General features: G+C 43.9%; 2 protein-coding genes across 9 annotated transcripts in view; one reads left to right on the top strand and one right to left on the bottom strand.

The window, feature by feature from the left end:
- Positions 1–3945: 3945 nt before the first annotated feature.
- LOC310890253 (uncharacterized protein) lies at positions 3946–8503 on the bottom strand. 5 transcript variants are annotated; one of them, XR_014577132.1, is made up of 2 exons: positions 8295–8503; positions 3946–6376 (listed from the first exon to the last, which is right to left on the bottom strand). XR_014577132.1 is itself a non-coding variant. In XM_083819065.1 (2 exons), the coding sequence occupies exons 1-2, from the start codon at positions 7952–7954 to the stop codon at positions 6269–6271; spliced, it is 678 nt and encodes a 225-aa protein (XP_083675191.1). In that variant the 5' UTR covers position 7955; the 3' UTR covers positions 3946–6268. The 5 variants fall into 5 exon arrangements, 1 of the variants encoding a protein (XP_083675191.1); XR_014577133.1 differs by having other exon boundaries at positions 8345–8503; XR_014577134.1 differs by lacking the exon at positions 8295–8503 and adding an exon at positions 6467–6662.
- HOMER1 (homer scaffold protein 1) overlaps positions 6856–21369 on the top strand; it is an 88010-nt gene continuing 73496 nt past the window's right edge. Inside the window, exon 1 of one of the 4 annotated variants that reach the window (XM_083819064.1) lies at positions 6856–6878. Coding sequence is in view for 3 of the 4 variants with exons in the window: in XM_083819063.1 (XP_083675189.1) it covers positions 8302–8336 (35 nt within the window). In the remaining variant the exon portion in view is untranslated. Of the gene's footprint in view, positions 6879–7824; positions 7958–8210; positions 8337–21369 lie in introns of those variants that run through there. The other 3 variants (XM_083819062.1, XM_083819063.1, XM_083819061.1) reach the window with 3 other exon arrangements.

Below are 21369 nucleotides of genomic sequence, written 5' to 3'. Positions count from 1 at the left end.
TGGCGTACGCTTCGCTGGGTTAGAAACTGGCTGGATGGCCGGGCCCAGAGAGTTGTGGTGAATGGAGTCAAATCTGGTTGGAGGCCGGTCACTAGTGGAGTCCCCCAGGGCTCGGTACTGGGGCCGGTCCTCTTTAATATCTTTATTGATGATCTGGATGAGGGCGTCCAGTGCACCCTCAGTAAGTTTGCAGATGACACCAAGCTAAGTGCGTGTGTCGATCTGCCCGAGGGCAGGAAGGCTCTGCAGGAGGATCTGCATAGGCTGGAGCGATGGGCTGAGGTCAACTGCATGAAGTTCAACAAGGCCAAGTGCCGGGTCCTGCACCTGGGCTGCAACAACCCCAAGCAGAGCTACAGGCTGGGAGATGAGTGGCTGGAAAGCTGCCTGGCCGAGAAGGACCTGGGAGTATTGGTGGATAGTCGGCTGAATATGAGCCAGCAGTGTGCTCAGGTGGCCAAGAAGGCCAACGGCATCCTGGCCTGTATAAGAAGCGGTGTGGCCAGCAGGTCGAGGGAAGTGATTGTGCCCCTGTACTCGGCTCTGGTGAGGCCGCACCTCGAGTACTGTGTTCAGTTCTGGGCCCCTCGCTACAGGAAGGACATGGACGTGCTCGAGCGAGTCCGGAGAAGGGCGACCAAGCTTGTGAGGGGTCTGGAGAACAAGTCTTACGAGGAGCGGCTGAGGGAGCTGGGCTTGTTCAGCCTGGAGAAGAGGAGGCTCAGGGGCGACCTCATCGCTCTCTACAGTTACCTGAAAGGAGGCTGTAGAGAGGTGGGGGTTGGTCTATTCTCCCACGTGCCTGGTGACAGGACGAGGGGGAATGGGCTAAAGTTGCGACAGGGGAGTTTTAGGTTGGATGTTAGGAAGTACTTCTTTACTGAAAGGGTTATTAAGCATTGGAACGGGCTGCCCAGGGAGGTGGTGGAGTCACCATCCCTGGAGGTCTTTAAAAGACGTTTAGATGTAGAGCTTAGGGATATGGTTTAGTGGAGTACTTAGTGTTAGGTCGGAGGTTGGACTCGATGATCTTGAGGTCTCTTCCAACCTAGAGAAATCTGTGAATCTGTGAATCTGTAACTGTTACAATCCCCCAAATCTTTAGTCTCCCAGGAGATGGATAGAACAAACGCCAACTTTAAAGAAGCCCCTTAGCTAGAATTGCACAGGTAGTGTAGCAAGGAGGAGTTAGGTTTCCTGGAGCAGCATTTAGCTGCAATGACTATAAAATCATCCTCTCTGTTCCTTTATTTCTCCTCTATTTGCACTTAAAACCTGCTTCTGTGGCTCTTCTATGGCTCTGTAGCCTCACACTGTAAGCCTTTTTTTCCAGGCAGGTAAAGACTGTTTCCTCCAGGAAAGGCATACTTTCCAAGTAATGCAATAAGCAAGACTTCTTAGAGGGAAGTTTTCCTTCTTCGCAGATCTGTCTTCATAGCAGAACTGTCCTATTCATCGAGTGAGGTGGGAATTCTGTGCAATATATATATATATATAATCATGTAATAACTCCATCATTATGTATACACACAAGAAGAAGATGAAGTTTTCCTGTATACCTTCACTTCTGGAATTTCTAATCCTTGGCAGAGGAATGGAAAAGAATTAAAACTGGGGAAAAAAGATATTCAGAATGTTCACGGCCAAATTTCTATTCTATTTCTATTTCTTCACAGCATGGAGATGTTCTCAAAGGAAGCTTGGTCAAAACTTTCTCATGTGGACAAGATAACAAATGTGTAGGACTTCGTTCTTAGCAGCAGCTGAAGTCCAGATGCATGGAAACTCTACGTAAATAGTGCCAGATGTCCTTTATGGAAAGATATACAGAAATACAGAATAAATTTATCCAAATACCACTCTCAAAGTCCCAGAAAAACTCATCGCTAAGAAGGAAAACTCAGGCAGAAAATTAGGCAGTTTCTTCAAATATTTCCAGAGAGATTCCATTGTTAGAACTTCTAGAAGAATTTTTAAAAAATAAGCAGGAAAGAAGAATTGCTGGAAACAGAAGCTAATTATTCTAAGGCAATGTCATACTCAGTAGTAAATGAGTTCCTCATATACTGCAAGCTTTCAGACACTGGGAAATAATCTTAATAATACCAATCTACTATTTCAAAGATGGGAGCAATAGGAAGAACAGACACAGAAATCGTGGATGAAATTTGGTATTTGTTAGGAGCTCTGTTAGAAATCAAGTTAGTCTGTTTTGGCAGGAGTTTGATATTTTTCTCTATCAAAAAGAGAAATGCCATATGATTGCTATGACTTAATCTTTCTGTAAACACAGATCATATTGCCTGTAATGTAAATATTACTGAAAAAGGTTTTTTAAAAGTATGTGGTTTCTCGGATGTGACCCACAGAGAAAAGATGGCTTTTTGTCTGCAAATACAGTTTTGCCAGGAAAGGAGTGTTCTTGGAGAGGTTTCATATTCACAATGCCATTACTGCTATATTCCAAAACTAATAAGTAAAAAATATTCATCTTCTTCTTTATGTTGTTGTTTTATGTTTGTTTTACAGTATTTTCAGCATCTTCAGCTGAAATTGCAAAAATACCTGCAAGGAATTGGGGAAACAAGTTGAGTAATGTATCTAGATAAACTTGGAGTACTTAGACAGAAATGACAAGCTGACATAATCAGTCTGCTGGCATAAACTGTGCTTTCCCTGTGGTCAGAAAAAACATGGGAAGGAATTACAGCCACTGATAAATCTGACTAAGAAATGAAAGCATTACTCAGGGCTCAGTATCTTAAAAAAAATCCTGTAGGGGTGTAGTGCCACAGAACTGTGTAGGAGATGTGTGATCTATTTCTGGTGGTAAAACAATGAGATGTTGGAAGTGGGTGCCGGAAAACTAGCATTCACTGGCAACAGGACTGAGTTAGAAATATTGGACCATAAGGCATCTGAGGGAATTATGTCATGCAGTTGCTTTCAAAAACAAAACTAGTCCTAGTTTCACAGTACCACATTTCCTTGAATATAAAGCAGCACTTAAGTTTCTTCATCTATTCCAGAAGAAAAAAAAAAAGGTGAATATAAATTCTTCCAGAAACCTGATATGACAGTGAGGATTTTTTTAGACTAATGAAAATGCAGACAGAAACCTTGAGCTCAGGGAAGAAGAGGCCATTTACTCTCTTCCCCTCTCTTCTCTATTTCATTTATAAATTAAATACAGATCCTGCCAGTGAAAATGATGGAGAAGTGATCCCACTCACTGAAAGAACCATGTGTGTGGGGAGAAAGATTTGTGATTAGACAAGAGAAAGCAGGGCAAAGAAAAGGCATAAAAGAGTAGGAGGAAGGAAGAGACACAGAACAGCAGCAGTGCATGAGAAGAAGTGAGGAAAGTGCGAGGTGCTGGCTCCCTCATCTTCAAAGGGAATAAACACTCCTTAGGGATTTTGGAATTTACACTCTTCGGGCATTAAACCAAACAGCAGCTGATGTAAGGGAGCAGCCCAGAGCCGCGGTCGCAGTGGTGACTGCAGGCTGTGATCCACCGGAGTGTGTCTCCCTCCAGCTACCTTCGCCTCTCCCACGTGGAGGCAGCGAGGGCTGCCACCCGCATCCTGTGATGACTCTTCAGTCATTGTCTCTTTTGCACCTGGTTTTTGAATTTAGTTTGGATGGCTGCTCTTGAAGCTACCAGCTCCTTGAAAATCAACCTTTGGATTGCCAGGAGAAATTATCAATAGAAAGTTTATACCCTTTATTCTTTCGCCCTTTAATATCTTTTGCTCCGTTGTTTGTGTTGGCCTCAGCCAGAACGTTTGGAAAGCATAATAGTATGTTGTTTCACATTTTAGTTTGATAGACCAAACAAGCCAAGTTTTATTTTTCTACTCTTGAATAACAGTGCTCAGGTTCCCTAAACGTCCTTATTGTTTGTCTGGTTTTGGTGCAGCTACAATTCCTTTCTTTTCAAAGTGCTGGCTGGCGCTGAACAAGGGATTGCATATCAAATCTTTCAAATGGAATTTCCCTGTCTCTCTTTATCTTTTTCATAAGGATGGTAGCTCATAACCAATGTGTGATCTACCTGTAGAGATCTGGTTTTGCATGGGGAAAACAGAGGTACCATGCAGGGTTAGTGAAAACATAGACCCTTGTGTTGCTCCTTGTTTTTCCAGCCCTGTTCTGCTGCTGTTCTGGGACTTTGGCCAGGCCAGTGGCCATGTTGGTGCTCAGCAGCCTAGGGATTGGGATGGCACAGCCACCTGTTTTTTTTTTTTTTTTCCATCTGCAGGTATCCCACTGGGAGGTTCAACCAACACTCCTCTCAGAGGTATTGATGCTGCTGCCAAGTTTACAGGTGTTGCCCCAGCTGGTTGGCCGTTTAGGGCAAGGGTGTCAGAAAAGGGCTTGGCAGCTCAGTCACTGGCTATGAACACACATGCCAGGAATACGCTGCTTCACAGCAGCAGCCAACAGGCTTTCTCCTGCACCATCCTGTGCTTTGCCCTGCCTGAAGCCATCCATCTCTTGTTTGATGGTGGCATTCCTTACAGAACGTTACAGCCACTGACCTGCTCGTAGTTTCCAGCAGGCAGCGTGTGCTCTGCAGCTTAAGACCACCTCCACCAGTGCTCCAGACAAAGAAAAGGTTCTAAAGCAATGGCAAAGCTGAACCTCTAGCTATCACCATCGAATTTCACTGCACTGTATTTCTTCAGTCTTCAAGATAAGATGATTGTGTATCGCTTCTGTTAATGGCACAGTATGCTGCATTTAATCTCCTAGCTTGCTGTCTTTATATCTGCATGTACAGTTCAGCTTTAGCTGATGGATGTCACCATGTTTTCTTACATTAATTTGTGGAATGGCAAGACGGAGAAGTGATTTCAGTTAGCTTGGCAAGCATAAACAAAGGCTTTTTCCACCAGACAAATAATGTTAACTCAACCAAATCAACCTGGAAACTTATCAAAATTGTAAAAGCATGTAATTGAGAGGAAGCTTAAGGCTTAGAGATAGCTTAGTCAGACCTGAAGAACAATAACAATAAATACGGAAGGGAAGCAAGAAATTACGTGGAGCTGCTATGCTTAATTGTAACAATAAATTAACACTGTTTAAAAGAAGAACTAAGAATAAGGAGAAGAAAAATAAGAAGGAGAAGATGAAGGGGGAGAAAGAGAAGACAAAGGAGGAGAAGAAAAGGATACTATAGCTCTTGTTACACTACCCAGGATCTTACCTGTCCCCACATATTGTTATTTACAGAGGAGCATGAAACATATAGGGCAATTCACAAGTCAGTATAAATACATTCTTGGTATTCCCACACAGGGTTGTTCTGGAGATGGCAGTTTTGCTTTGTCCCTGAATCTGTTCACACCTCTGTTTCTCAAGTGCACATGCATTTTTTTTCCCCTGGGTCTCAGTGTCTGTTTGGTTTCTTTTATATTTTTTTTTCTTTTATCTTCAGTCTCAGTGAATTCTGTTTTTGCACCCATGCAGTGGGAAAACATCATACTTCATGCAAGCCAAATATGCGAACGAGTTGAAAGGCAGAGACAGATGGAGCCATCTCTGTGATATCTAAACAAAATACTTTGGGTATAGTGAAATACTAAAGCGTTTTCATTAGTGTGCGAGCTTGAGCTGAAAGAATAAAACTGATGCAACAGTTGCTCGTATATGGATTTAGAGCCTCAGTTTCTTTGCTCTTGACCTGCTGTTACTGCACGCAAAATATCATGTGGGCCTTTTAGAAGCTCATCAATCTAGGCTTCTAGCTCCTTGACATCAAGGAAAATATTTATAAGGCGTGTGCTGTTTACATTTGTCTAGACTGAACTATTTTTTATCGTAGTCTGTTTCACTCTTCACTGTTACAATGTGGAAGAAAAAAACCAGCGTGGATCTTTGTTTTTCCCCTAACAACAGTGGAGACTGCCACGAACAGGCTTGCTGCTGGAAACCTGTATACCTAGTTTGGTTTTTGGTGGGCGATGCGTAGAGTTTCATCTCTCTCAGACTGAGCATGTGAACCCCCCCAAATGACAACAGCAGTCCAGAAGAGTAAAGCAGCCTAGCTGTAACTGTGCATGTTGAGTGTTGCACACATTAAACCTCAGACTGATGCCACTACAAGACGACTAAACTTTTTGTAGCTCGGTGCCTTCACTTTAGGTTTTAAGATAGCACGTGAGAAACGTGAAACTGAGGAAGCTGTTATTTTCTCCCTTGCGAGGCAATCCGCACAACACCTCGCTGCTGCTGGTGTGGATGATTCACGGTAGGCTTCTCATGCTTGGGTTTGTTTGGAGATTCCATTTGTTCTCTGATTTGTTGTCTCCATCTTTCCCCTTCGATACGGGATTATTTCTACCGGCGAAAACGCTGAGGCGAGGACCTGTGAAAGACGTGCATGTATGAGTTGACAACGCTCGTGAAAGCGCTTGTCTTTACCCTGGGAGGTCAGATGGTTGGGAAAACCCTGCACCCCAGCTGGGAGAGGCTCCGTCTCAGGAGAGACCAACACCAACGACTGCAGCGGCGCCACCCGGGCCGTGCCCTGCCGCACCACATCCACTGGCGGAGCTCGGGTCTCCTTCCATTTCCACAGGGGGCTGACACCCAGCGGCTCGCTCACACCCCGCCGCCGGCCGCCGCCGCCGCCGCCCGCCCCCTCCGTCCTCTCGCCCCGCTGCGGCGGCCGCCCGCCCGCCCGCCCGCGCCTCCCCCTCTCCCTCGCCGGGGGCGGCGGCGCCCGCAGCTGGCGCACGGAGGCAGCCATCTTCTCCCCCGCCCCGCCGCCCTTCCCTATTATAGCAGCGCTTCCGGCCCGGCGGGCCGCTCTGACGTCATCCCCCGCACGGCGGTGACGTCAGCGCCGGGAGCGGTGCGTGACGTCGGTGCGTAGGGGAGCGCGGTGACGTGATGGGCTATTTAAGGGCGGCCGGGCGGCGGATGGAGGCAGAGCGGGCGGGTGCCGCGGAGGGGAGCGGCGGGGCGGCGCCGCAGGGGCGGGGCCGGGCTCCTGTCAGCGCCCGTTACCGGCACCGGCGGGACGGGACGGGCCGTGAGGGGGGGGTGCGGGCTGCTGCAGGCAGCGGCGGAGCAGCCGGGCACCGCCTGACGCGGTGCTCGCTCCCTCCCTCCTTCCCTCCCCGCATCCCTCCCACCTCATCTCTCTCTCTCCCTCCCTCCCACCCCACCCCACCGGCGGGGCTGAGCCCGCGGCCCCGCCGCAGAGCATCGCGGGCTCCGCGCCGCCCCTCCCGCCGGCACCCACCGACCGGCCGACCCAGCGCGATGCCCGCCCGCTCGCCGCAGCAGGAGGCGTGACGGCCGCCGGCGGACCCACCACCGCCACCACCTTCACCACCGCCACCTCCACCACCACCGCGGCGCCCCGCACCTCCGCAGCCGGGGGCGGGCGGGCGGGCGGGCGGAGCGGCGGCACCCCGGTGCCCGCGGGGGACGCGCGGCCGCAGCCCCCCGCCGCTGCCAGCCGCCGCCGCCGCCTCCTCCTCCTCCTCCTCCTCGTCCTCCGGCCGCCGCACGCCGGGAGCCCGATGCCGGTGCCGCGGCTCGCCCTGCCTCCTCGGGAACATGCGCCGCTGCCCGCCGCGCTGCCGGCGGGGCTGCTGCTAGCCAGAGCGGCGGCGCGGAGCCCTGCGCCCACCGCCTGCCCCCGTCCCTGAGCCGCCGGCCGACAGCGCCGCAGCCGCCGGCCGACAGCCCCTCGCGGAGAAGGCAGGCGAGCGCCGGAGGGAGGAGGGGACCCGTCTGCCCCCGGAGCCGCTGCCTGCGGGCGGCCATGGGAGCCCGGCCCGCGGGGGGCGCTCCCTAGGGCGCGGGCGGCCCCGCTCGGCTGCGAGCCGCCGCTGTCCCCCCCCCTCCCTCCGCCCGCCCCCCCCCCGGGCCTGCGAGGCGCGGCGAGGCGAGGAGCGGCCCGCGAGGCACCGCCGGTGCCCGGCGCCGCCATGGGGTAAGGATCCGGGGGGCTGCGGCGGGGCGGGGGCGGCGGCGGGGGGCAGCGCTGCGCGGCCCGGGGATCGCGGCCCGGGGGTCGCGGCCGCCGGGAGCCCGGCACCTTCCTTCCCCCGGCGGGGAGGCGGCTGCGGCGTGGCCGGGTGGAGCTGGAGCCCGGGGAGGGCTGGTTTTAACTCCTCACGGGTCTCCGCGGGGCGGACGCGTGCCGGTTGCCCGGTAGAGCAACGCAGAAACACCCCCCCCACCCCCCCAACCCCTTACGGCGGGTCGCCCAGCTAAACCGGGACGCGCGCCCGAGGTCTCGATTTTAAGGAGACTGGAAGCAGTAAGACCTTTGCGATGAGCCTGATTCCGTCTAATTCAGGAGGCGTAACGTAGGTACCCGCGAAAACTTTCCGCAGTTGTGTTCTCAGCGATCGGTGTAGTGAGGCGATGAAACGGAGACCCTACTGCTGTGCTTGCCCCATAGCCTCTGAACGGGGTGGAAGCTCGTCCATGTGCAAAGGCAACGGAGGCCCGATGTGATTTGGCTAACTGCAAGGTAGAGGCAGGCTTTCAGTGCGCGACCAAGGCGCTGGCTTTCTAAATGCTGCCACATAGTTCAGGGTATAATGGTTACCGCTCGAGCCCTTTGTGTTTCGGTCGTTCAGGAATTTGAATGTGAAGTCGGTAATGTGGAACTGCGAGTGCTTCTTTCCTCAAGCTGTTAAAGGCGCTTGGTGTTCTCCAGTGTAGTGATTTGCTGGGAGGGAGGCAACAGCTGCATCCCTGCCGCTGTCCTAGTCGCTGGAGCACGCTCCCTGTACAAGATGTAGGAAGGAACGACTTCTTTTTAGTCACTAGATCTTGGTTTCCTCCTGTATTCGTTTCCATTTAAAATAAATAAATGATACATCCAGGCAGAATAAACCTAAGCTTGCAGTTGCTGTCTACGTTTTCAGGGAAGTGGTAGCGTGTTTCAAAAACCTGCCAAAAGTCTAAATGATAGGATGGTGTTTGGGGTTTCTATATTATTGAAACTGCTAAGCAGATAGGATTATTTAGCTTTTTAAATTCACGTAATGGAAAACATTTATTTAAAATCAGTACTGTTTGTAGATTTGTCATTTAGGTGTAACTCATTGCAAATATTGAGAATGGTTGTAGAGTAATAAACTTTGTACTTTCTCCGGAACTAAACCGAGCATTTCTGGATACAAACTCTGGACTTAAAACAAAACTAAACAAACAAAAAACAGAAGACCTCTCAATTTCATAAACTCACTACTGCTGCTGTTCTAGTGCAGTGGTGTTCTTATGCAGCAGTTCTCTAATGAACAGTACAAACCCTTATCTGTAGAGGGAGTGGTAATAACCCTAAATACTGAAGGACTATAAAAATTACTTGGAGAAGGAATGTGAAGTTGTTTGTGTGATGACTTCTGAGTAGTATCTTGGCACACTGAGATGAAGAAGACAAAATTTGCTGGCACATACTCTGAAGACTCTTTAGATGGTACACACTGGGGCATGGCAATGTAGAGTTCCTTTGCAGAACATCTTTTAACAGATAGACAAAAACAGGAATGTGGGTGTGTGTTACCGGTAGGCTCCCTGCTATGTAAGTGTGAGTGAGCAGACCCAGCACCAACTCTGAGGTCTGCAGTTGTGTATTGGACACTTGCTAATATTCAGAGCAGAGGTCCTCTTCCAAAAGCGATCTTGAATTGGCATCTAAATGCTGTTGCCCATGGATTTCAGGCTGCTTTGAGACCAGCACGTGCTAGACTCTTAACACTGCAGTTATAAAAAGTACTCTTCTGATATTCTACTAAGGTCTTAAAATTGAGCCCTCTAGTAGCAAGTTGCAAGTGACTGATTATTCATGTACTTGACCACACGAGGGTCTGTGTATAATATTCTGTATTTAATGATACTGCTGTCCAGCATGAGCTTGTGTGGTGAACTTGTAGTGCCTGGCTGGTGGAGAGTTTACCGATTCCAGTGGTCAGAACAAAGGAAGTGTGGGACTGTGGAGCAATACTTACTGGCTTACCTAACCGGCAGTAGCTTTCTTAGTCATGCGTGTTGTAGCGAAGAATTCACTGTTCTGCCAGTATAGTTCAGCCTGCTCAGCTCACTGTGTGCCATCCAGCACACAAAGTAATTATGCAGTGTATGCGGTGGATACTGAGCTCTAGGTGACCTGGTCTCTGAAGCTGTACGGCAGCTAATTACTTGTTCTGAGAAACTTGAAGCTTCAGAACAGTTTATAGGGTGCAGTAGTTGAGGAGCCGCTCTTCTTAGTGCTGTATCTCGTGTATATGTGGGTGTTCCTCTTGTCTTATGGGAGAAGGTAAATGAATCAAGCCTGAGGCTCTGGTGTAGGATGTCCACTCTTGTTCCTCTGCCTGCTGCTCTCTCTCACTGTCTTCTACTTTGTCCTCCATCAGTATGTTCTGTGCTAGTTTGTGCTGTGTCTCTTTTGTGTTGCCAGTATTGAGAAATAAAAACATTGCCAGTATTGTACAATGGCATCTTTGAGCAGGGATTTGATTATATTAAAAATCCTGAAGAAACAGTTAAGTAAACATACTCAGAACGCGTATTGGTAGCCCAGATTAATGTATACATTGACCAGTTAAATTACCTTATTTTACCGGTCATTGGTACTGCTTTTACTTCAGTTGATGGCAGGGGAATTGGAGGTTAGTATTTGTAGGCTATGATGCTTTCATTGCTGAGGCTGGAGTGAAATGCAGTCGATGCTGGAAGCAGTATGGAAGCTGCGCAGCCATGAATTCTGGTAGAGAGTTTGCTGTTCTGTAAAACATAATCTCTGGGATTAATTCCCAGTTTATTGATGAGTAGTTTCTCTGTAGCTACTTTCCTTTTTGGCCTTTTGTGTTGTGGACAGGAATCCAAATTCATTTAACTGTCTTTTCCCTTCACTCTTGCTGAATGATGTGGAATTACAAGGTAAAAGTTTCTTTAGATCTGCTTGTCTCTGTCATGTCACGTTAATCAAGGTGTCTTTATAAAGACTTCAGCTTCACTTTTGTTGGACTATATTTAGTATGTTGTCTTTGCAGAGATGGTTATGGTATGTGTCAGTTTGAGATGGCAGAATTACAATACTGGAGTTCTTAAGCTGGCTAGAGAATACTGTGGAAGATGAATATTTTAAGATGTACCTATTTGCATCATGGTTGCCTGGAAATAAGTATTTTAATTTTTGACAGTTAGGGGAAAATGGCTGTTTCTGGTTGGTCCACTCTTAGCTCCTACCCTTGTTGAGGTATGGAGGGTTGGTCAAACACATTTCCTTAAGGCAAAGTCCCGTTTTGAAGGGAGGGTACTATGATATATAGAGGAACTGAGAATTATGAACTTCCGGATGTAATGTAATAACTTTTACAAAGCCAGTCTGAAGCCTTAGAATCTGATAATATGCATTAGTTGAGGACATGAAAAACTTGCTGTGGAAACTGGGTTTTGTTGACTTCTTGCTTTTTTTTTCAGGTGTTTCCAAACCAAACTCTTATCCTATAAGTTTTCGATTTCCTTTCTCTAGCTGGGCGATGAGCAATATAAAGCTGTTAGGAGCCAGAAGCATTGTTAACCATTGAATTTGACCTCACTTGAGTTCTTCAGCCTTCTTCACTCCCATGCAGATAGCTCTTCCAAAACCTCACCTTAGCAACAGTTCCATCATCTGTGCTTCTCCTGACACAGAAATATTGCAGATAAAAGAGCAGAAGGTGTGACTTCTTGGTGGTATTTCAGTGTTACTGCAATTCCTGGTCATCTTGCCATTTCAAGTGCAAAATGAGATGCTCATTGTGGGAAAGCAGTGGCAGCAAGGTAGTTTGTGGTGTTTTCTGTAGCAGTGTGTAGAGCGTAGCAGAAACAGATCAACATCACTTGCTATAGGGAACACCCACAAAACTTGATCGTCTGTAAAAATTGGTAAGGTATAAATATCTAGACAGATGGGCTGTATGTAAATCAGCTTGAAATGGTTAATAAACTACTTTGTGAGGCAGTAAGGCATGGAGACTTCTACCTGCTTAAGTTATCCTCTATCACAGTAGTTTTATGAGCGTGAAATTAGCATGAGAAATTTAAAACAGCTCTTCTGGCTTGTCAGAACATAACCGAGTATCCTGAATGCCATGGGGGATGACCTCCATATTGATTCAGTAAAGGTGTTTGTAATAACTTAAGGTTTTTTTTTGAACATTTGATCTGTTTCAATATTGCCGTGCATTGTAGATTGTATTGACCAGCTCTTTGGGTGAAGTCCTAGTTCTGCTGAAAAATACGTAAATCATTCTCATTCATTATGCTGAGATTATTTTTATCTCAATGTCTCCAAGCAAACATCAGACGAATGTTTTCTTTGTCTTCTTGCACAGTCTCCCTCCCAACCACAACTCCTGTCATCTTGCAGGGCTCATGGCTGGATGTCATGCCGGTACTTGAGGAAATATGCAGTCTTGAAACCATAGAGACTGTTATAGACTGAAGTACTGTAGCAGGCCGTCACTTCTAACCAGGGGAAACAATGACACCCTAAGTGGCATGAGACGGTTTATGCTTGCTAATTAATAACATAAGTTGAAATCAGGTATCGTGTTTATGGAAATTTTGTTGGAAAACATTTTCTCTTTGTGATTGACTCTTAAGACTGCAATTTGATGTAAAGCTCATAGCTGATCACTCTTTAAATCACAGCCTTCCAAGTCTATGCCTATGCATTAGCATACTACAAAGAGAAGACATGATCTAGCGATGCAGCACTGATTTACTACTAGTTTCTCATTAGTGTAGGCCCCTGGAACGTGATTTTAATTAAGCCCATGATTTTCTAGTGTATTCCAGATCAGTGACCATTTAAACAGTGCAAACATTATGTGCAGATTAGAAACCTAGCTCTTCCATTTGTTTAGATATCTTTAATTTTGAAGTTGCTAAGGCCTAAAATGAGTATCAAGGGATGGTCACTCTTAAAGAAGTTCTAAGAGTCAAGGGTGTGAGTGTGGTATAGAGTTACCCACTGAGACTAGGGCTATACCTGCAACTCACATCACTATAGGCATGTATTTATGCAGAAATTCAGTGTGCTTGGGTTTTAATAGTGTACCTTTTGTATCCGAGACAAACCCGCACTTTTTAAAGAGAGAAGTCTCAGGCTTCCCTGTGTGTGGTTATAGTCTTAGTAGCAGGAAACTGTAACTACGAACAAAGAAACAAACTATCCTGTATTACTTGCTAATAAGTAAAAATAAGAGAATTTGGTCCCTACTCTTTTTTTTTTTTATTCCTAAGATACCATGTTAGGTTGAAATGTGTATTTCAAGTCCTTACTTACGTGGAAGACATCTGTAGAAGGTTCTGCAAGAGCATGGTTTTCATGCTGGTCTCACTGCAAAGCTGTTTGAAATGTGTCCAGACACAAATGAGGTGCAGTGGGTGTGAAAGCATGGCACTAGTAAATATAGAATTTTAGACCTAGCTGTGAATATAGGTTTCTTTTCTTGATTCTGTTGTGAGTATCTTGACTTCTATTTTTCCCAAGGCTGGGCAGTTCGGGATCCACCAAAATTAGCATTATGTTCAAGACAAGTTGGAGGGGAAGGGGTGCCAGAGGGAGCTGTGATTTTATGCCACATGCAGTCTTGTATATGCACTGTTGGCCTTTGTTGCATCTACACAGTGTCCTGGTGGTAGCGTTGTGTCATCTGCTCCATTCTGCAAAGTATTCGAACAATGTTTGAATATAGTATTGATTTTTCTGGAACTGCCTCACAAATGTGCTTCTGGCAAGACACTACATTTTGACACACATTTCTGGTGGCAGGTAGTGGTGAATGCCAGTCATCATTAAAAAAAATTTAGTCTAGGCAGACGCTGTTTAAGCATTCAATAGGTCATGCTGGATTGCCAGATACAAGCATATATTGACATTTCCAGTATCTTGTCATGATTTTTTTTTTCCCCAGCTACAGATACCAAGTGAGCTAACTTAAGAAATGAGTGTGACTGGTTTTGAGTAATAGCTTTACTTGAACAAGGAAGAGATTGAAATAGGTAGTTCCTCTCAGGTTCTTCTTACTCCTCCAAGTACTTGCAAGCAATCCACATGCATTGCTTTGTCCGTCTCGTGTCTTTATTCTATGTCAATATCTTGATCATTAAGTTTTCACTGAGCTAGCCACCAAAAAGAGGGAACAACAGAAGATGGGGACTGCTTTTTCTTGTTGCCTCTACTGTGACACAAATGCTTGACTATGCAGTGTGCCAGGTGAGCATTTTAACTGAGCTACTACACAGCTGTAAAAATACAGGAGTTGGCTCAAGCACAGTGTCATTGCAGGTCGGTTAGGCCTACCTTTTTCTACAGCAGTGTATGTTTACCCTGGCAGGAAGCATTGAAATGTCCTAGTTTGTTCCTCAGTTTTGAAGCTGAAGTCTGGAAGGTTTTTTCTGAGGCTGTCCACCAGTTTGAGTCTCTCAGCATGTTGAGCAGTGGCATTTTTCTTCCTTTCATGGTGTCTTTTTTAGTAAAAGAAATAGCATAATACAGTCAAGGTTTTAGAATTTTTAAAATGTTTTTAAATTACTTGTTCTGTAAGCAGTATGTTATAGTCTTGAACCCATAGTTAATCTTGGAGCTATTCTTGTAGCAGGATATATAAGGAAATCTTCCTTGAGTTTTGAAAACTGAAGAATGACATTTTAATGGTCAACACTTTACGGTGAAGTGTTGGTGAAATAAATCATCTTTGACATGTGTTCTCACAATTCCTACTTGTGCTTGTTCATTTCCAACAGTCTGCTAGCCCTGGCTTGACTGTACAAAAATGTAAAAGAATATTCTGCGTTATACTGGTGAAACCAGTATATGTGTTTTCTCCAACATGTGATTCACTGTGGACTATGCTGCCTTGTAGGGTGATCTTAGGGTACAAAGTGTTCTCTATGCCAACAAAAATAAGCATATGTATTCTATGTAGCTTTGTTGTCAAATTATGCCATACCATAACTGGGGCTCTAAGCAGCTACTTGGCCAATTGACTTTGAAACTGCTTTTGCACCAGCTGTATTTTCCATTGACTTTTGTGTGAGTATAAGTGACAGATAATCTGCAATTAGACAGGAACAATTTCTTCTCATTTAAATTATTTTCACGTTCTGAATGCTGTTTTCCAAATGCTTTGTCAGCATCCCAGTATATGTTTCTTCCATGCCAATATTTGTTCATGTTCTTCTGGAAAACGTAACGGAATTTCATTCTTTCCTAAATCTGTGTCTGATTTAGCAAACTTGCTGCTCAGACATCAAGAACTCTGCATCTAGACATAGGCAGGAATTGGGTTCCTACCATGAAATGATTGACAGTGCTTGGGAAGAAGTGTTGTCTTTTTGAACTTCTTGTCTTGAGCAAGAAATATCCCTAGCCAGAATGGCACAACAGCAGTTAATCTTAACTGAAACTTCACTGTCATGGTGACCTGCTTATGTCACCTGACGTCTTAATGAAGTCAAGTTAAAAAATAAAATAGAATTTTACTGTTGAACTAATATGGTTGTATGTCAGAGGTTTGGGGAGTTAGTGGTCATGATTAAGTGTAAGACAATTAAATACTGAATATTAATTTTATTGAATATTAAATATTGATTAAAATTGATACTTGAAGCTTTAACAGGGAAATACAAAAGTTTGTTCTAAATAATTGAGTCATATATATGATGTTTGCCTTTGTAAAGAAATATTCATCTTCATTTGCATATAAACACTGAGGTTTTTTTGCAGTTAAGTATGGTACTGAACTGCACTAAGTGCTTATAGAATTCTCTTCTAAAGAATTTTACCACGTGAAGTAGTTCTATTGCATAGTATGTACACTTTCTAAACACAAAACCTGTTAGAGATCAAGAAATGCCAGTTTTTGCTACGTGGACTTGTATTTTCTGCTTCAGTTAAACCTCTTTTGGATGTGAACATGTGAGCACTGTGTGCTTCAGTTGGATAAGACTATACTATGTTTTGCATATGTGAGTAAAATGTTTTTAAATACAGCTTCTTTAAAAGTGACTTGCAATGGCAAGCATTCTGTAAGTAAGTAATCATAGAAACACAGAATGGTTTGGATTAGAAGGGACCTTAAAGACCACCCAGTTCCAACCCCCTGCCATGGGCAGGGACACCTCCCACCAGACCAGGTTGCCCAAAACCCCATCCAGTCAGGGACGGGGCATCCACAGCTTCGCTGGGCAACCTGTGCCAGTGCCTCCCTGTCCTCTGAGTGAAAAATGTCTTCCTTATATCTAAGCTAAATCTATCCTGTTTTAGTTTAAACTCTCTACTCCTTGTCCTGTCCCTATGCTCCCTGATAAAGAGTCCCTCCCCAGCTTTTCTGCAGGACCCCTTTAGGCACTGGAAGGCCACTGTAAGGTCTTCCTGGAGCCTTCTCTTCTCCAGGCTGAACAACCCCAACTCCCTCAGTTTCTCTTCATAGAAGAAATAGTATAATAATAATATAAAATAGTAAACCTACTTGTTTCTGACCACTGTTTATTTCAAGGATATGGAAACAGTAAGACTTTTTATTCCTAGTGTTAAGTATCTATTCTAACATTTATGCAAAGGAGTGAGGGAAGGAAGCTTTTGTACTTGGTTCATATGTGAGTTTTGAGTGGATTGAACCCTACCAGTTTATTCGGGCACCATGTGAGGAAAACAACTCCTGTTCATAAAAAGAGGTAATACTGAGATAACTAACTAGCACTGGTTCCTGGTCTTTGATTAGATGTTTCCTCTCTATGATGGCATGAATTTATTGCTTGAATATTTTTGAATGATTAAATACAGGCTTTAACATAGGTAAGTCTAATTCCTAGTGAAGCAGAAAAAAACAGAAAATTCTAGCTTTATCAGGTCCACAGAAACTTGGAAAAAAAAATCTTCTGTGCAGACTGCTGTGCATTTTGTTTCTCAGTTTGTCAAAACGCTGAGTGGTTTCCTGAGACTGGATTCTGTCTGGTAATTGCACTTCCAAGAAGTAAAGTAACTTCCACTTGGGTAAATACCTGGTACCTGCCTGCTAACCTAGCCAGAACAACCGTCATTGTTAGGTGCCTTTTTGATGTCTAAATTACAATTTAAAGTGGTGTTTGCAAACCAGTTGATATTCGGGTTCCAGTACAACTGACATGTGACTCTGCCGTTACCAGTGCAACCAAAGCTAGGACATGAGTAGTCAGTGAAGAGATGCTGCTTTATTCAGAAAGCAATACCAATGGGTAGTACCGATGGGTTGTGCTTCCAGCACCGTCACCTTCCCTGTGAGCTGCTTATCGGTGAGACAGCCTAGTCCTGGCATGGCTCTTCCTCTGCTGCAGACAGGGTCCATCCCTGAGGCACAGCATTTTGCATGATGTCCTGGGTGTGCCTTGAACGATTTCTCTTGCAAACTGCTACGGAGGGATGGGATCTGGGGGTCCTGTGCTAGGATGAGTTTCATAACCTATTTTGCATATGTGTGCTGTGAACAATCAGGGGAACGGAGATCTGTCGCTTTCAGTTATGGCTCAATATAGATGCAACCACTGCTTCCTAAATCCAATAGTGCTTACTAGGCTGTAAGTTATTAAAAGGGAGGGACTTGCTGGCATGGTAATGGCATACTCAAAGTGAATTAAAGAGGCTTTATAGTTCCTGCAGTGCTCAGTGGGATGATACAAATTGATTTGTTACTTATGAATATAAAATTAATTTGTTTACCTTTCTGGGAGTCTAATTCAGTTCCTTGACACAAATAAAATAATCCAATTCTCATCTTGTGATGTGGACCAATGATTCTTTTTGAAACATAGCATGCAGCTGCAGCAATCTGGAAGGAACTGCAGTTGGTGATGGTAGTGACAAAATGCATGTTTTTCCAGCCCGGTTCATTCTACTCACTCCATATGTAAGTTCAGATACTTCTGCTGTGCTGGTGGAAGCATGTCTTCAGCATTAAGGCATCTGCAGTCGAGGTTGCGCTAGTGATTTACTTCAAGGCATCTATTTCTGAGAGTTAAATGTAAAAGCTCTCAAAACTGATTGTTAATGGGCAATTTCTTAATGTTCTATTAAGGGCTTTGTCGGGTTTAAGCTGGAAATAAAAGGAATGACAAGTGCCAAGGCCACTAGAATAAAAAGTATTTTCTCATGTAGAAGGCAAAAATTAGTAACTTAGAGATGAAGAAGGTGAAATGGATTTGGTTGATGGGGTGAGAAGTGGTAAGAAGATGGGGTTATTTCTGTATGGAGATGTACAAGGAAGCAAATGAAAATTTAAATCCAATAAAGAGGGTAATGAAAGAGCAGTGCTAAGAAATGTTACAAAGAGGGTTGCTAAAAATGATTGTGCCTAGTGAGGAAGCCTTATTTTGCTACAGAAACTCATTAGAGACAAATTCCAAGTGTCTCATTCTAAGCAGGGAAGATGCCTATTCCCTGTTTTATTTTTTTCCAAATGTGAACAAGTTGCCAAGCAATCTATTCTTTAGAACAGCAAAATTATGACTAGTATTGAGTGTTTTTTCTAAAAGTCAAAGATGATCTGAAAAAATTAGTTAAGTTTAACTTCACCTAAAAATACTTATTTTTAAATACTTGCTCTGTTTATCACGTACTTGCTGATTATCTCAGTCAAAGCACTTAATGAAGTGACTGTATGATCCTGTCTTCCTTTTATTCCTTTTAGGTTCCAAAATCCACACCTCTCTCTATTGACAAATAGACCATCTGTGTCCCTGTTGCCACATACTCATGAAAAACAGCAATGAGAAAGTCTGGCATAGGCTTTGACAAGACTTGATGAAGGGCACAAAATCACATTGAATGTCAAATTAGAAAATATTTAATTTAGAGGAACTTATATAATGAGTGGTAAGTTCTTGGTATGGATTTTTCCATTAACACTTTGGCATGTTTGCCTGTCCACAGAACTTGAGCAGCACATGTAGCTGGGGGCATTAGAGAAAAGGTCCAGTCTGGACCTTTAAAAATATCAGAATTATAGAAGCGATAGCAAGTTTGAATTTTATCTATCTATATATTTTTTTAATCAGGTTAACAGTACACTGTACATATCTTCCAGGTACCTTTTTAATTTTTTTAACCTCTTTAGCATATGAAGCAAGCAGCTCCACATTCACTGACTCTGTACAAAAAATCCAGAATAATTTTCTTGCTTTTTTCTTTGATGTAGAATACAAACCTTAATTTTGTGTTCAGAATGCAGAAGTTTGTATCTTCAATGTAGTTCAGTGTATTCTGTTTTGATTAGGACATGATGGCATGTTGCCTCTGCTGGTTAGACCTCAGCAGAAGTATCTTTACCATCTTGGGAGCCCCAGAAAGTAGCAGTGCTAGACTACAAGCCATTTTGTGCAGTTAGGAGACAGACTTCTAGCTGAGGTTCATCGTGGGGAGGACAAAAAGCTGAGACACTATCTAGACAGCAGGATGAAATGCTACAGGTGCCATCTAAGTAAGCAGAATTTTATTGCAGAGTGCTCTGTGCTCTGTCCTGTTCTTTCAGAAAATGTGTGCACAGAATCATGTTTTGGTTTCTGCTTTCTCTGATTTGTGACAAAGCAAATCATGAGTTTTTGCTGTTGATCTGAATGTAGAGCATATCTATTAAGGCCATCTGATTTCACTGTGTCAGGGATGAATTTGATCCATTGCTTGCTTGAAGGAAAATGAGTGGAGCACTGCCGTTCATATTTTCCTTGTATTCTCAGAAATACTAATGCATCCAGGGGATTTGATTACAACTTCTCTGCTGTTATCTCAAATTTGCTTGGGACATGAAGGGGATAAAAAAAAATTTGGAAGCATCTTCATGCAGTGAAGTTACCAAAACAATTTATTCCATTAATTTCATGAGTTCTAAGTTAATATACTTCTCCACCTGACATTTTAGGTGTCTGAAGAGGGGATGATGAGGCAGAGGACAATTTTTTGCTTCTGAGTGCTTTTGCATCTTCTATGCCTGGTGATGTGATGAGGGCCAAAGAGGGCTGGCTATGAGGGAATTATTCTTAATGTAAGATATTTAGGCAGAATCTTGTTGATGCGCTGTGCTCAAGGTATACTAACTGAAGTTATCTATTAAATTTTTTTTTTAATTTTGTGTGTCCTTTTAATTGTTTTAAGAAATTTGAAGCAATGGGTCAGTCCTGTCTATGTAGCTCTTTGTATGTAATAGCTTTAAGGTATATATATGTGTATAAATATATATAGAGAGATGTATAAATACTGATCAGAGTGTGTCAAAATGAATGTGATGTTAAGGTAATGAAAGGAAACAGAACAAAGAAGAGTATCAGAGACAGATGTCTAGGGAACAGCTGTTTAAGGGACTCTTGTTCCTGCTGTTTTGGAGGGTTTCACAGTCAGTGAAATGGAGTCTACTCTATTCTTTGCACCTAGTTTTCTACCTTTTTTTTAGACTGTTCCCTGTCCTGCCTGAATAATTCTCAAATTTCAACCAGCCTTCATAATGGCATTGATGTTTCAAAGATAATAGATTTCTGAGAATTTTATGAGAATAAAGACAGGGTATTCCCCAACAGCCAGAAAGGTTTCAGGTGCAAGTTTTCTTTCGTTGGACACTGGAGGTCCAACTGTGAGATAGAATTCGGTGTTAGACAAATATTTTTTAATTCTACTATTTTTACAGATACTTAAATATCTAGCTAAAGTAGAGTAATAGAGGTTGTCATCACCATCAACTCCTTATTAAATGAACAGAATGTGGCACTGAATGATAGGATGTCTCTTCAGGATGAAACAAAATTGTACAGGTGTAGAACTTTGTGAATATGAAGTCCTCTGTCACATTTCCACTGGAATGGGTACCATGTTATTTCTCTTATATCTGTATTCTCTGTAAGAGAACCCACCTTATTCCCTTTACTCAGACTGATTTTCTGACATTGACTCATAGTTTGACACCTTATTATTATCATGCAGTTGTGGCCAAAACCAAATCCATAATTACCTACCGTCACTAGGAGTAATACCACTGCTCTGGAGTCTCTTCCTGTAAGATATTTTTCAAATAAACCCATCATAGACTCACTTACAGTAGTAAACAACTTTTAAAGTAACTTGCAGCATGTTGTGATTTCCCATTCACTGGACTAAAGTTACTAAATCAATTTGAATTCTAAAACCAGCTATGACTAAAAAGTCTGTCACCGTTGTGCAATGCAGTTTGACTAAGAAGGGAGTCCAGCAATGCTTTTGCTTATTTATGTACTCTTCAATATTAGAAGCTGTTTCATCATTTCAGGAGGAGGTTTGCTATTATCTTTTAAAGTTATTTGACATCTAAGGAATTTTAAAAGTCCAATATTTGAATA

This window comes from Anser anser (assembly GCF_964211835.1).
Source record: "Anser anser genome assembly, chromosome: Z".
In the NCBI taxonomy this organism is placed as follows: Eukaryota; Metazoa; Chordata; class Aves; order Anseriformes; family Anatidae; genus Anser; species Anser anser.
The sequence above is the reverse complement of the archived record's forward strand: the minus strand, read 5'-3'. Positions and strand labels throughout refer to the sequence as shown.